At 41.8% G+C, this 12,572-nt stretch overlaps 3 protein-coding genes across 4 annotated transcripts in view; all 3 read left to right on the plus strand.

Annotated features, from left to right (window-relative positions):
• LOC100742267 (nesprin-1) overlaps positions 1–5,745 on the plus strand; it is a 63,653-nt gene extending 57,908 nt beyond the window's left edge. For both annotated transcript variants that reach the window (XM_033320920.1, XM_012386060.1), the window contains 5 exons: positions 1–694; positions 1,361–1,519; positions 1,613–1,975; positions 2,719–2,829; positions 5,126–5,745. In XM_033320920.1, the coding sequence (XP_033176811.1) occupies positions 1–694; positions 1,361–1,519; positions 1,613–1,975; positions 2,719–2,829; positions 5,126–5,236 (1,438 nt within the window). In that variant the 3' untranslated portion in view covers positions 5,237–5,745. The remainder of the gene's footprint in view (positions 695–1,360; positions 1,520–1,612; positions 1,976–2,718; positions 2,830–5,125) is intronic.
• Positions 5,746–6,107: 362 nt separating this feature from the next.
• On the plus strand, positions 6,108–8,914 carry LOC117151713 (neurofilament heavy polypeptide-like). The gene is made up of 2 exons (XM_033320951.1): positions 6,108–8,523; positions 8,910–8,914. Exons 1-2 carry the CDS (start codon positions 6,108–6,110, stop codon positions 8,912–8,914), a joined length of 2,421 nt encoding a protein of 806 aa, XP_033176842.1.
• A 10-nt stretch (positions 8,915–8,924) lies between these two features.
• Positions 8,925–12,572, plus strand: part of LOC117151710 (titin-like) — a gene marked incomplete at its 5' end in the record, with an annotated part of 44,246 nt that continues 40,598 nt past the window's right edge. Inside the window, 1 exon segment of the mRNA XM_033320921.1 lies at positions 8,925–12,494. Coding sequence (XP_033176812.1) covers positions 8,925–12,494 — 3,570 coding nt within the window.

A 12,572-nucleotide genomic window follows, 5' to 3' on the forward strand; every position in this document is an offset into this window, starting at 1 on the left:
CGCCTCGAACCTTTACGTCTTCGGTCCGGATCAGGACGCGACCGAGGAGGAGCTTGACGAGCTACGCTGGGCTGTCGAGCAGCTCCTCGACAGCACGAAAAAGTTCTCAGGAAGCACTAAGGCGCGGTACCAAGCTAGCCAGCAGCTGGTCCCTAGTGATCTTGCTCAACACCTGACAGCCCTTGAACTTTGCGCTGAAGCGACGGCGCAAGCGATGGAGGAGAAACAGAGGGAACAGAAACGGGCTAGAACCGTCAGGTCGGATTACTTAACCGATCTCGACGAGGTTCAAACGTGGATCAGACAAGCTGAATTGAAGGTGCAAGACAGATCCATCGAGCCTGCCCCTCTAAAGGAACAATTGAAACAGGTGCAAGACGAGTTGGGCACGATCACCGACAAGCTCGAACGATTAACGAGAAACGGCCGTACCATTGCGGAGAATACGAGGGACGATACTGAGAAACAGTTGATCGACAGCACCGTTCACAATGTCACTGAACAGTTGAACCAAGTTAGGAACTGGCTGGACGAGAGGAAGCAAGTGGTAGCTGATACCATTGACGCTTGGCAGAGATTTTTGACGTTGTACGAGGCCGTTAAGGCATGGACCGAGGAAAAGAGACAGTTCCTAGTCGAGCCATTGAAGCTCAGCACCCTTGTGCAGGCTAGGCAGAGGCTGCACGAGTATTCGGTACGTCCGAAACACGTCTATCGAACCGTGATCCTTTCGACTAGTGGAGAAAGCCAGGAAAACGTGGGTTTCTCAAGTTAGAATTTATTTTCGGTCTTTTCTTGGGATTGGCCTTTGCTCGATCCCTTCGTCCGACTTTGTTGCATAGAAGCATCCCTTAAATTTTCTACTGTCTATCGTCGAACGGTTAATATATGCACACTGGTTACAAAGAACGTTGACACACCATTGCATTTAGTATATTTACATACCAATTAATTAGGTCCAAGTATGTTAAATTTCTTATTACTCAGTAGTACTTTCGTATGACTACAAAGGTTTGATATTACTGGAAATAAAATGTAGATACGCTTCGTTAAAGATATACTTTTTGTAGTCGTTGCAAATGGCCACAATTACCGCTATATTACTGTAATATTCGATTCTTGAAAAAGCAATATTTCAAAACTATAACTTCCAAGTGTAATTCCTATTGGACGCGACATACAACCGGAAAGCTTCAATTGTAACAGCGATGCAGACTATACGTGCTATGCAGACCTAGAGTTCTTCGAAAACCCACGTTCCTTTGCATTTCGTTCCACGAATGGAGAAATCACGGTTCGCTATTCGTATCTATCTTTCTGTCAACCGTTCGTTCTATTAATCTTCGGGGTGGGTTTGCAGACAGCCGTAAAAAGCTGCAAACAGATCAACAAGAATCTCAGTGATATGGGTAAGGAGCTGGAGAGTATCGGTCAGGTTTGCAGCGTGGGCGACTTGCCCGAGAAACTACTCGAAGCTGAAGAAGCTAAAGTCCAAGTAGAGGGTCAACTGTTGGAAAGGGTTGGTTTTTCTCGATCGATCAGCGAATCTTATTTAGTTAGGGGCGGAAAGAACGTGCGTAAGATGAACATCGTTTCAAACTATTCGTTTCAGAACGCGCTGCTGCAAGAAACTAGCGAAGAATGGGAGCAGTGCGAGCGAAAGATGAAGGAAGTGAGAACGTGGATCGAGAAAGCGAAACAGAGTCTCGAGTCGCCGCAGAACAAAAAGAAACCATTACGGGATCAACATAGTATAAGGGAAAAAATGCTGAGCGATATCGCGATACAGAAAACGAAAATTGGTATGTCGATGGAGAAACTTCAGGTTCACTTCCGATCTGGGATTGGTGGCGATAGTCGAATCGGCGAAACGGTTGACGAGCTGTTGGCCGAGCTAGACAATCTTAATACCAATGTGAGAGAACAGACTACGGCATTAGAGGCTTGTCTAGCTCAGATTGATCAATACCAACAGGTTAGAATTGCTCAGAGGATTGTTTTTTTTTTTTTTTTGTTGCTCTAGACTGGAGCTGTATTCTTTTGAAACTTGATTGCTGATCCGGTTAGAATTTTAGGGAATTAGCTTTATTATTTATTATTTAAGGAATGGGAAATTAGCTTTATACGTAGGCAATGGAGAAGTTTAATCGGAATATAGGAAGTTTTATCACAGTTTGAAGTAAGTCGAACAGATAGGATCAATGGAAAAAATGAAATAATGGTGGTGAAACGGTTAAAGGGTATAGCAAAGCTTATTTTTCTGACGCGTTACCTTCTTACGTAGATGGTGTTTCGAGGTGCATAGTTGCATTTGTTGCACTATGGAAAATTCGATTGCACTCTGTTCAGATGCATCGGTGTCCTTGTAAAAAAAAAGAAAAATGTAATTGCATTCTGCAAGCGTATTGCTATAAGAAGAATGTAATTACGTGTATAAAAGGATTGTACAGTCCCATGTTACAAGTGCACTGTTACACCGATGAAGAATTGCATATAATTCCTACGGATTTATCCTACAGAAAGGTGAAACTTCAAAGAAATACATGTGCTATACCATTGAACTATCTTCGACACTATTCCCCTATCTACAATCATAAAAAAAAAAAGATTACCTGTATGCGTAGAATCATAGTAGCGGGTTTTCTAGAAATAAAGGGGATCAGCAATCGTTTCAATGACGCCCAAAAGAATACGGCTGACGTCCGTTTGTCGTTCTAGGAGATACAACAGTTGAGGCAACAGATTATGCAGGTGGAGCAACAACTAAGGACAATACTGAGCCCGACGTATCTGTCCGCCGATAAGGAGAAGGCGTTACAGGAGCAACAGGTAGGTTTGTCTTGATCCCACCTTTTTACCACCTGCACAAATGCGCTAAAGCAGCAAGTTGATTTTTTGCATCTGCTCGATACCAACTGAAGACCACCACCAGGATAATAATCGCGTACTTTTCGAATCTCTCCCATTGAAACGAGTTGTTTCTTCTTTACTTTTTTTTTTTTTATTCGTATATGTATTAAATTCGTGGTCGGGGGTAGTTTTTCATCGGTAAATCACGGACTTCTCTCCGGCATCTGCTCTCGAGACACCATGCCTGTTCTCAAAATATTAATTTCTCAAGTGACTAACAATTAACCGTCGATCGAGCCAACATTAATTCCTTAACCGCGTCAGGGTAAAATAAGATTTTTATTGGCTACGGATATTTGTGAATTCCACGTATATTTTCATTTCTATTATTAAAATATAGTTAAATAGATTAACGCGAAGTGGCCAATATAAATTTGTAACATCCATATCAGAATTATACCAATCGGAATTTGGAAACATTTTGATAATCCATTTTGAAGAGACAGAGGTCGACGTACCTTTTTCTGATTATAATTTCAATCAAGGTGTTTCCGTTTAAATTTCTCCATGCCAATATCCTTATTTTCATTTCATACGCATCATTACAATTATTTCTCCTTCCACTCCAAAGCTTTTCTTAAACAATTCACCAATGCTTAACAATATAACATCTGTTAATAACATGAAACATATATAACAATCGCTAAACATCTATTCACATCTTTCTCTCACTTTCTTTAACTCTGTCTCTCTGTCTCTCTCTCTCTCTCTTCTTACTACTTCTTCACATCTCTCTCGAAAAAATAAGTTAATCTGTAATAACATCATGCTGATTCCATTATTTCAAAAATTGCGAATTTATATTGAAAGAAAAATATAATTCACGTGCTCTCGTTGAAATTTTAATACAAATATATCGATCGTTCTTTCGTCAAGATAGCGATTGAACGATCAATATCGAGTTCGTGTATTCGCATGCTTAATCATCGTGGTGGTACATCTGTTACGCGGTATTGGTTGGTATCATGCTCTTGACTAAGGTTTTATCTCACCTGTTCTTTTTGTAACTGAGAGATCAATCGGTCATACATCACTGTTCACGCACGTCTCTGCGTTTATTCGTCTGTTTCTCTACTTTCTATACGTATCTCATGATCCATGTATACATCACCATACTCTTAATGACACACCTATATGTTGTTTCGTGATGGGGTTTACTTGATTTTGCTTGTTTTCTCTTTTCTTTGTATAACGTCACGTGTTTCTATCTTATTTGTACTTTTCTTTTCTCGCCGTCTCTCACTTGTCTATACTATCTATGTATCAATGAGTGTTACAAGAATAACGCAATTCTGAATCTTTTCGAATTGCACCGCACTCTATATATATTACATATATATATATACTTATATTCATAGAGTAAATAGAATATGAAGGAAAAATTGTAATAGTCGCACAAAGATATGTAAAAGTCGCATCAGTATGTGTAAAAAAAAAACGAAACGAACGATTGTCTTGCAACGTTTCGTCCACCACACACAGAAATGTCTGTTTCACACACCGTTTCACAGTAGGCTTTTTCGATCGAGTTTCTGTCGTTCACGAAAGTAGCGCTCAGCTGAACTTGTACGTTACGATTTGACTGTATACGCAACGCGAGCGTTCGTCCTGTCGTGTCGAGAAACTCGAACATCGACAACGAACGCGATCTATACGTGAAAAAAAAGATGTATTACGCAAGAAAATCAAGTGACCTCCAAAACGCGCGCCGAGACTTGTGAGAACATAGCGAACACAAGTCAACGCTTCGAAAGACCAGTCGAACTTACCTCGATAATTTCTCTTATGTTCATTCGTTTCATTTCTCTTTCTTGTTCTTTTTCATTTAACTTCACATTGTGTTCGCTCTTTTTTCTTGTTTAACTTGTCTTTAATCCATCGCATCGGCTATTTGATTTACGAACATTTTGTTTGCTGTACCTTTTCCCGCCTCTCCTATAAAAATACAAAAATCCATCCTCCGTTTCACGTTCCACATCCCGCCTTCTTCGTTTCGTTTCTGACCATCGTTTCTGCTTCGCCATCGTCGTCTTCTGGGGTTCTGCGGCGTCTACACGATTATTAATCGTCTCTCCTTTGTTCTCACCTTTCTTTGGTTTCTCGGATCTCTGTCTCTCTTCTCTTTCGATCGAAATTTTGTTCACGATTTATCGTCCATCTCGCTCGATCGCTCGGCGTGTTGTTGTTTCTTCGTTTGCTCTGCTCGTTCGTATAGATCTGTCGGGAGAAGATCAAGTCGTTGCAGAGCAAAATCCAGGCGCGTACCGAGAGATCGAAGATCCTCGTGCAACGTGGCAAGCCCGATCCAGAACCGTTAGATCCATGACCAGTTTGGTCGTTTAGAGTCGATTGAGATCGTCCAACGTTCTCGCGATTCTACGTGATCACGATTTTGACAGCTATTAGTGTCGTTCCTCGCGTTCTTTTCTCACCCGGTTCAATTCCGCGCACTATATCCGGAGCGAAGGATACGTCGACACCAAATTGACGACAGAATCGAAGAGATTCGAATTCTTCGAGCTTCAAAGAATCCTGAAGTCTTCGACCTATCGTGTAAAAATGTCGACGTTCGTCCTCGTCCACGGAATGGAAACCGATCGATTTTTAATACCTCAGGATCTTTTTTAGCGAACTTTATATTATATATATGAATGTATGTATGTATACGTATATTGTCTATATTACATTATATCGAGCAAACTTTTCCTAAAACGTGTTATTCGTTCAGGCATAGAGAGCAGAGTTGCGTTCATATAAAAGAAAAAAAAAAGTAACAAAACCAATTACCAGTATACTGTTTTAAAAGAGAGAATAAAGAGCCCTCTTTATCGCCAAGCAATCTTGTATTTCTTCGCGAGCTACACCACCGCTGATCATAACGTTAATCTAGCATACACGCATATAATACTAAAACTCTCCGATAAAAGGGAATTCTAATCTTCCAACAACCCCTTAATCGCGCCCCTGACCACATTATTTAACAGAGAACCACCCCGATCTCCCATTATTTCCATACCGACTTAACATCTTATCTGGTTCACCCCTGCCACAAAAATCAAACAATCAAAAAAATGCAAAACAACACAAAAAAAAAAAAAAAAATAGAAAAATGTCCCAGAAAAATTGACGTATGTGTATTCCATTGTTGTGCCTTGGCTGTTCCTCCGTGGCGGATAAAGCAGAGCCTGCAGCAAAGGATGGACGATTGGAAGCAACGCGTGAAGATAGTGCTGGATCAAATATACGCCGTGGACCCGTACTATGTACAGAGCAACGAGACAAGGATCGTCAATCAGATCTCGTACGCGGACATCGCCGCAGGTCGGACAAGTCCGAGCTCCAGGGGTTCTAGCCCCTTTAGAAATCCCCGAGACGAGGTTTCTTCGGTGCCCCTTTCGATTCAAGTGCTCAAACCTACCGTGCAACTGTCAAGAACAATGGAAGCCCAGAAGCAACCTGCTATCGAACCAACTGGCGACAATACTCCAGCAAATGCTGCAATAGCGGAGACGAAGATGAAAGAAGAACAGTCAAGACCTGAAGAGCAGAACGAGCAGAAGGAGCCTGAAGTAAGAACCGAGGTTAGAAGACGCGTCTCTAAAGTAGATTCGGTGGACTCTAGATTGAGAAATCAGTCTAGAAGATCTGGTTCTGTGCGAAAGGACGTTCGAGGACCTATTAGGGAATCTCCTGAAAGAAATTCGTCCGCGGAGGCTGACAATGAAATTTCTGGATCAGACGCTTCTAGATCGGTAGTGGAACAGAGGAAGGACCCGTTTGTACTTAAGAATACACTGGCCCCTAAGGTGGAGAGAAGAGGAAGATCCGCCAGTCCCATTTGGATGCCTGGATCAACTTCCTACGCGGATATTCTTCGTGGAAACAGACAGAATTCTCGCAGCCCTTCGGTGGAGACTGGCAAAGATGCTCACGTAGTTGGTAGAGAAGTCGCAGAGACTGTGGTCGAGGAATCTTCCGTAGAAACTGTTCAGACGGAGAAGATGGAATTCGAGGTGGCCAAAGTGGAAGTAAAGGAAGGGGCAACGGCTGAAAATGCTTTTATGGAACAACCAAGCGAAGACGTAGCAGTGGAGAGCTACCAACAGCAGCCTGCCGAGGTCGTGCACGAAGTTGTACCTGAAGTCGAGTCTCCTGTGAAAACTTCTGAGGAACCGAGCGAAACACAAACCAGTTGGACGGACGAAAGCATGGACGAGTACGTTTTATTGAATGAGAAAAGTTACGAAAATGTCGCAAGACCGCCAGTTGCAACGCAACAAGTTCCAGAGGTCTACAACTATATTCATCCGGCTATTCCTGAATTGGTTGGTTTCATCGGGTCTCAGATCGCCTATCCAGTAAGTTCCTATGTCTACATGCCAGCTGCACCGCCTCAGCAAATGGCTCTTCCTCATTACACCGAAAGTCAGATGGCCTTCCCATCGGAGCCGTACGTGGCGCAGCCTAGCTACATCCCTGAACCAGAGATTTATCAGCAAAATCAGTTGCAGAAGCATCCACAAAGGCATCCGCATCAAACCAAATTCAAGATCCCTCCAAAGACTACTCCTGTAGTTGTGCAGAACGTCGAAGAGAAGTGTTTACCTTCAAGAGCTCAACAACCTGTGGATATCGAGCCTGTCGTTCAGTCAAATATTCAAGCTGCTGCGCAACCTGCTGTTCAAGCGGAAGAAGTTTCTGAACCAGAAAAACCAGTAGAACCAGAACAGTCTATGCAGCAGCCTATCGAGCAACCTGTACAACAAGTTTCTACGCCAGTTGCAGAAAGTACACCTATTAAGACGAAAAGTACTACCTCAAGCGAGAGCAAGACATTCTCGTACGCCCAAATTTTATCGCAGGGTCTCAGTTCTAAACCGACATCGACTACAAGTAGTCAATCATCGACAACGGTGACTTTGATCTCAAAACAGGCGAAAGAGCGTTCACGCTCGCCAGTGAACTCGGCGACGTCCTCTGTGCACGAGTCGAGTCCTCCTCAGGAAGCTAGACAGATTCGAGAATCGACCGTAGGCAAGTCAGCAAATACGTGGGATATATCGAGGAGAAGGGAGACGAGAAAGACTCACCAGGAGTCGCCAAAGACGAAGATTCCTGAGAAGAGGGCTCGCAGAGGACCAGAGCAACCAAAGGCTTCAGAAGTATTTCAGAAACCTCAGAAAGAGAAAGTCAGGACCAGTACGGAACAACAGAAACAAGTATTCGAATTCAAAGATGAAATTACCGTGGAAGATTTGACGGCTTCTCCGAAGGTAACTCCGAAGAGTGTCAAGGTTGAGATTAGAAAGGAACAAGTGGACGATGTTAAACCAGAAAAGAGAATAGATGCTGAAGAAACGAAAAAGATGGAAGATCACAAGCAGGATGAAAAGGACGTTCAGGAGGAGAAGGAGGTTGATGTTCAACAGAGGAGCAGGTCTCAGGAGAAGAAACGAAAGGCGAAGAAGAAGAAGCCGGAGAAGGTGGACGACGAGATAGAGAAGGCCCTGAAGGAGATCGAGGATATGGATAAGCATAAAAAGAGGGATAAGTCGAGGGAACAGGCTAAGAAAGATACGGTTCAAGCTACGGTGGAAAAATCCAAAGAAGAAAGTGAAAAGAAGAACGTGAAATCTAACGAAAAGAAGAAACAGGGTAAATCGAAGATGGAGAAGATTAAAGATGAATCGGAGACTGGAGTAAGTCAGTCTAACGCGAAAGAACAGGTTAAATCGAAAGACGATGCGAAAGAGAACAAAGAGGAGAAAGATTCTGGGAAAAGGATCGCGAAGGATGACGTTAAAGCTTCCGAAGAGAAAGCAACGAAGGTTGAAAGTCGAAAGAACGAACCTGAGAAGAGATCTGAAGCGAAGATGGATTCGAGTGAAACGAAGAAAGTGGACGCGAAGGAAGAGAAACCGTGTAAAAAGAAGCAAAAGGGTAAGGAACAAGCTGGTACAGCGAAGGACAAATCTAATAAAGATACCAAACCCACGAAGGTTGACGCGGGGTCAGAGCAAATTAAGAAGACAACTGATGAAGATAAAGTAGAGACTCCGAAACAGAAACACGTAAAACCAGATTCAGTTGAAAATGTTCAAAATTTGGAGCAGATAAAGAAAGAAGACACAAAGGCTACGAAGCCTGTAAAATCAGACAAAACGCCTGAAACTAAAGTTGAACTTAGGAACAAAGTGCAAAGCGAGCCTAAAGAGAAAGAGCCAATGAAAGAACAGGAGAAATCGAAAAAGAATAAGAAACAGAAACAAGGCAACGAACAGGAGACTTCTAAAGTCCAGACACCGAAAAAACAGAGCCAACAGAAAGAAGACAAGAAAGTAGAACAGTCGAAACAAAAGAAATCCGAAGAGAAATCAGAAGTAACAAAGGATGTGAAATTAGGTGAAAAGCAAGAAGTTGAAGCAGAAGTTAACGTAAAAACTCCAAAAGACGACAAAGATAAGAAAGTGGCTGAGAAAAAGAAAGGGAAGGAGGATGATACAAAAGAACAGAAGAAGGAGGATACGGTATCGGAAGTAGAACCGAAAACAGATATTAAAGAAGAACAGAAAATGGTAATTAGCGCGTTGGTTCGCGTAATGGAATCTACGATGGAGATTAGCAAAGGTGATGAGTCGAAACCAGAAACAGTGGTGCAGGAAAATGCAGACGAAAAATCAACGAATAAACGAGAGAAGAAACAGAATAAATCTGGTGAAGAACAAATGGTTGAGACTAAGAATTTGAAGAAAGAATCGAAGCCAGATTCTGTACAGAAGGAGGAACCGAAAAAGGTAGTTGAATTGGAAAAACAGACGAAATCGAAGGGAAAGAAATCGAAGAAAGAACCCGATGTTAGTCAGAAGCCTGCGCCTGAAGCGATAAAGATGGCTGAAAAAGAAGAAAAGAAGATCATCGATAAGCAAGTTATCGAAGAGAAATCAATTAAAGAGGAAGAAATTGTCACGGAACGATCGAAAAAGGAATTAAAAACTGAACCTGTCACGCCAAGTAAAGGACAATCTGATAAGAAAAGACGAAAGAAGTCTAAGTCACCGACAAAAGCAAAGAAAGAAGAAGATTCAAAGTCTGCGTTGCCTGTGGAAGAAAAGGAGAAACCTAAAGGAAAAGAAGCAGTAGAAGAGGCTAAATTAGAAGAAAAGAATGGTAAAATCGATAACGATGGCAAACTGATATCTATAGAAGAAACGAGAATTACCGGAGTTGAAGAAAAAATTACTGCGATCCAAGCGGAAAATCAGAAGGAAGAAAATATTGTAACAGAGAAGATTGAAGCACAACCTAATATCGAGAAGAGTATTACTGGAGAAAAATCTACAGAATGCGTCGAAATATTTGTAGACAAAAAGGCGGAAGAAACTGTAAAGAAACCGGAAGAACCTGAGAAAGTTGAAACTAGCGACGTGAAAAAGAAAGAAGGAATTCTTCTGCCTGAAGTACCGAAAACCGATAGACCGGAAATCCAAGAAGTTCCAGGAACACCATCAAAGTCCAAGAAAGGGAAATCAAAGGAAAAAGCTGTCACCGAAAATACCACACCCATTTCTGCGATCGAGCCGAAAGAAGAACCCAAGTCCAGTCAACCAAGCACACCGAAGTCTGACAAGAGAAAGAAGAAGAAACAGGAGAGCAAAGACAAAATCGTGGTCGAACCTCCACAACTAGAACAAGCGATAGTCACTGAAAAACCTAGCACAGACACGAAACCAATCGAAGAATCTGAAAAATCAATGGAAACACCATCATTAAAACTCGTAACTCCACTGATAGAGTCTCAGAATAAAAAGCAAGGCCACGTTAAAAAACCAATTGAAATCGAGAAAATTTCACTGACAAAGTCTGACGATTCAGAATCTCGCTCGCAAGAACTGATTGAAAATCCAAGTACAGAAGAAGATTCTCTTCTTTCAAAGAACGAGAAAACTGCAAACGTTTCAGCCACTGTTTCACCAACCACAGAATCATCTTCATTAGAGAAAACGGTTACCACGGTGACCAGCAGCGTGCCTGAACCTGTCGAAGCAAAGCCATCGATCGAAAAAATCGTAGAGAACTTAGAAAGTATTCCCTCATCCAAGGTCGTAGGCTCCAAACCCACTGAATTAATCACCCTGCGTCCTGAAACAGTAGAGAGTAGCCTAACAACCACCGAATATGCTAGGGTATCGGATGATTCAGCTGTTGGTATCCCCTGGAAAGCATTAGATACGTTAGCAGACGTTGACAAATCAATTTCCGATTACACGGTATATCTTGACGATCTTGTTAAAGACGATCAGCCGATTCTGTTCGGTAGCGTTCAGGATAGGAGGAGAGGTCGTTCTGGAACTCCGAAATCTGTAGGAAGCGCGAGAGACGAGAGGGAGTTGGATAATTTCGAGAAAGAACAGGACGCGAAAGTTATGCAGGATAAATCTAAGCACGAAGTTGAGGGTAAGACGGATAGGATGAGGGTTAAGGAGGAAGTTAAGATTGTCGGAGAAGCTGCAAGTGTAGAATCGAAAGATTCAGGTGAGTTAGTGGTAGAGAGTGAAGGTGAAATTGTGCAAGAGAAAGGAAAGATGGGTACGGGACCGGAAGAGTCTTCTTCTGATATTGAACAGGGACAGGGAAAAGGAACGGGTATAATGTCGTTAGAATTGGAATTAGACACTCGTGAAGTAAGTATTCTTCCTACTCATGTAAGACATATGACACCTGAGACAAAATATATTCCTGAAATTGTAACTGTTCCTGTTGACGTTCCTAAGTCTGAAACGGAAAATATTGAAGATAAAATAAGTACGGTTGAAAAGAAGGTAGGAGACGTTGAGGAACGTAAAGTTGATGATTCTAAACCTAGAACGGAAGAAGTTAAAGAAAAAGCAGCTCTACTTGAAGAGAAGATCGTAGACTCTGAAAAACAAGAAGTCTCTATTAAGGATGAAGATTCTAAACCTGAAAAGCAAAAGGTTGAAGATAAACCAAGTCAGATTGAAACACAGGTTGCAGAGTCCAAAAAACAGATAGAAGTTTCTGTCAAAGGAGAAGATCCTAAAACTGAAGAGAAAAAGGTTGAAGATAAACCAAGCCAGATTAAAGCACAAGTTGCAGAACCTAAAAAACAAGTAGAAGTTTCCGTCAAAGGTGAAGATTCTAAACCTGAAGAGCAAAAGGTTGAAGATGAAACAACTCAGACTAAAACACAAGTTGCAGACTCTAAAAAACAAGTAGAAGTTTCCGTCAAAGGTGAAGATTCTAAACCTGAAAAGCAAAAGGTTGAAGATAAACCAAGTCAGATTGAAACACAGGTTGCAGAGTCCAAAAAACAGATAGAAGTTTCTGTCAAAGGAGAAGATCCTAAAACTGAAGAGAAAAAGGTTGAAGATAAACCAAGCCAGATTAAAGCACAAGTTGCAGAACCTAAAAAACAAGTAGAAGTTTCCGTCAAAGGTGAAGATTCTAAACCTGAAGAGCAAAAGGTTGAAGATGAAACAACTCAGACTAAAACACAAGTTGCAGACTCTAAAAAACAAGTAGAAGTTTCCGTCAAAGGTGAAGATTCTAAACCTGAAGAGCAAAAGGTTGAAGATGAAACAACTCAGACTAAAACACAAGTTGCAGACTCTAAAAAACAAGTAGAAGTTTCCGTCAAAGGTGAA

This window comes from Bombus impatiens, unplaced genomic scaffold (assembly GCF_000188095.3).
Source record: "Bombus impatiens unplaced genomic scaffold, BIMP_2.2 scf_0377, whole genome shotgun sequence".
Lineage (NCBI taxonomy): Eukaryota > Metazoa > Arthropoda > Insecta > Hymenoptera > Apidae > Bombus > Bombus impatiens.

Bases quoted from the DNA above. Each gene is read 5' to 3' on its own strand.
- LOC117151713 (XM_033320951.1), top strand. From the start codon at position 6,108: ATGGACGATTGGAAGCAACGCGTGAAGATAGTGCTGGATCAAATATAC.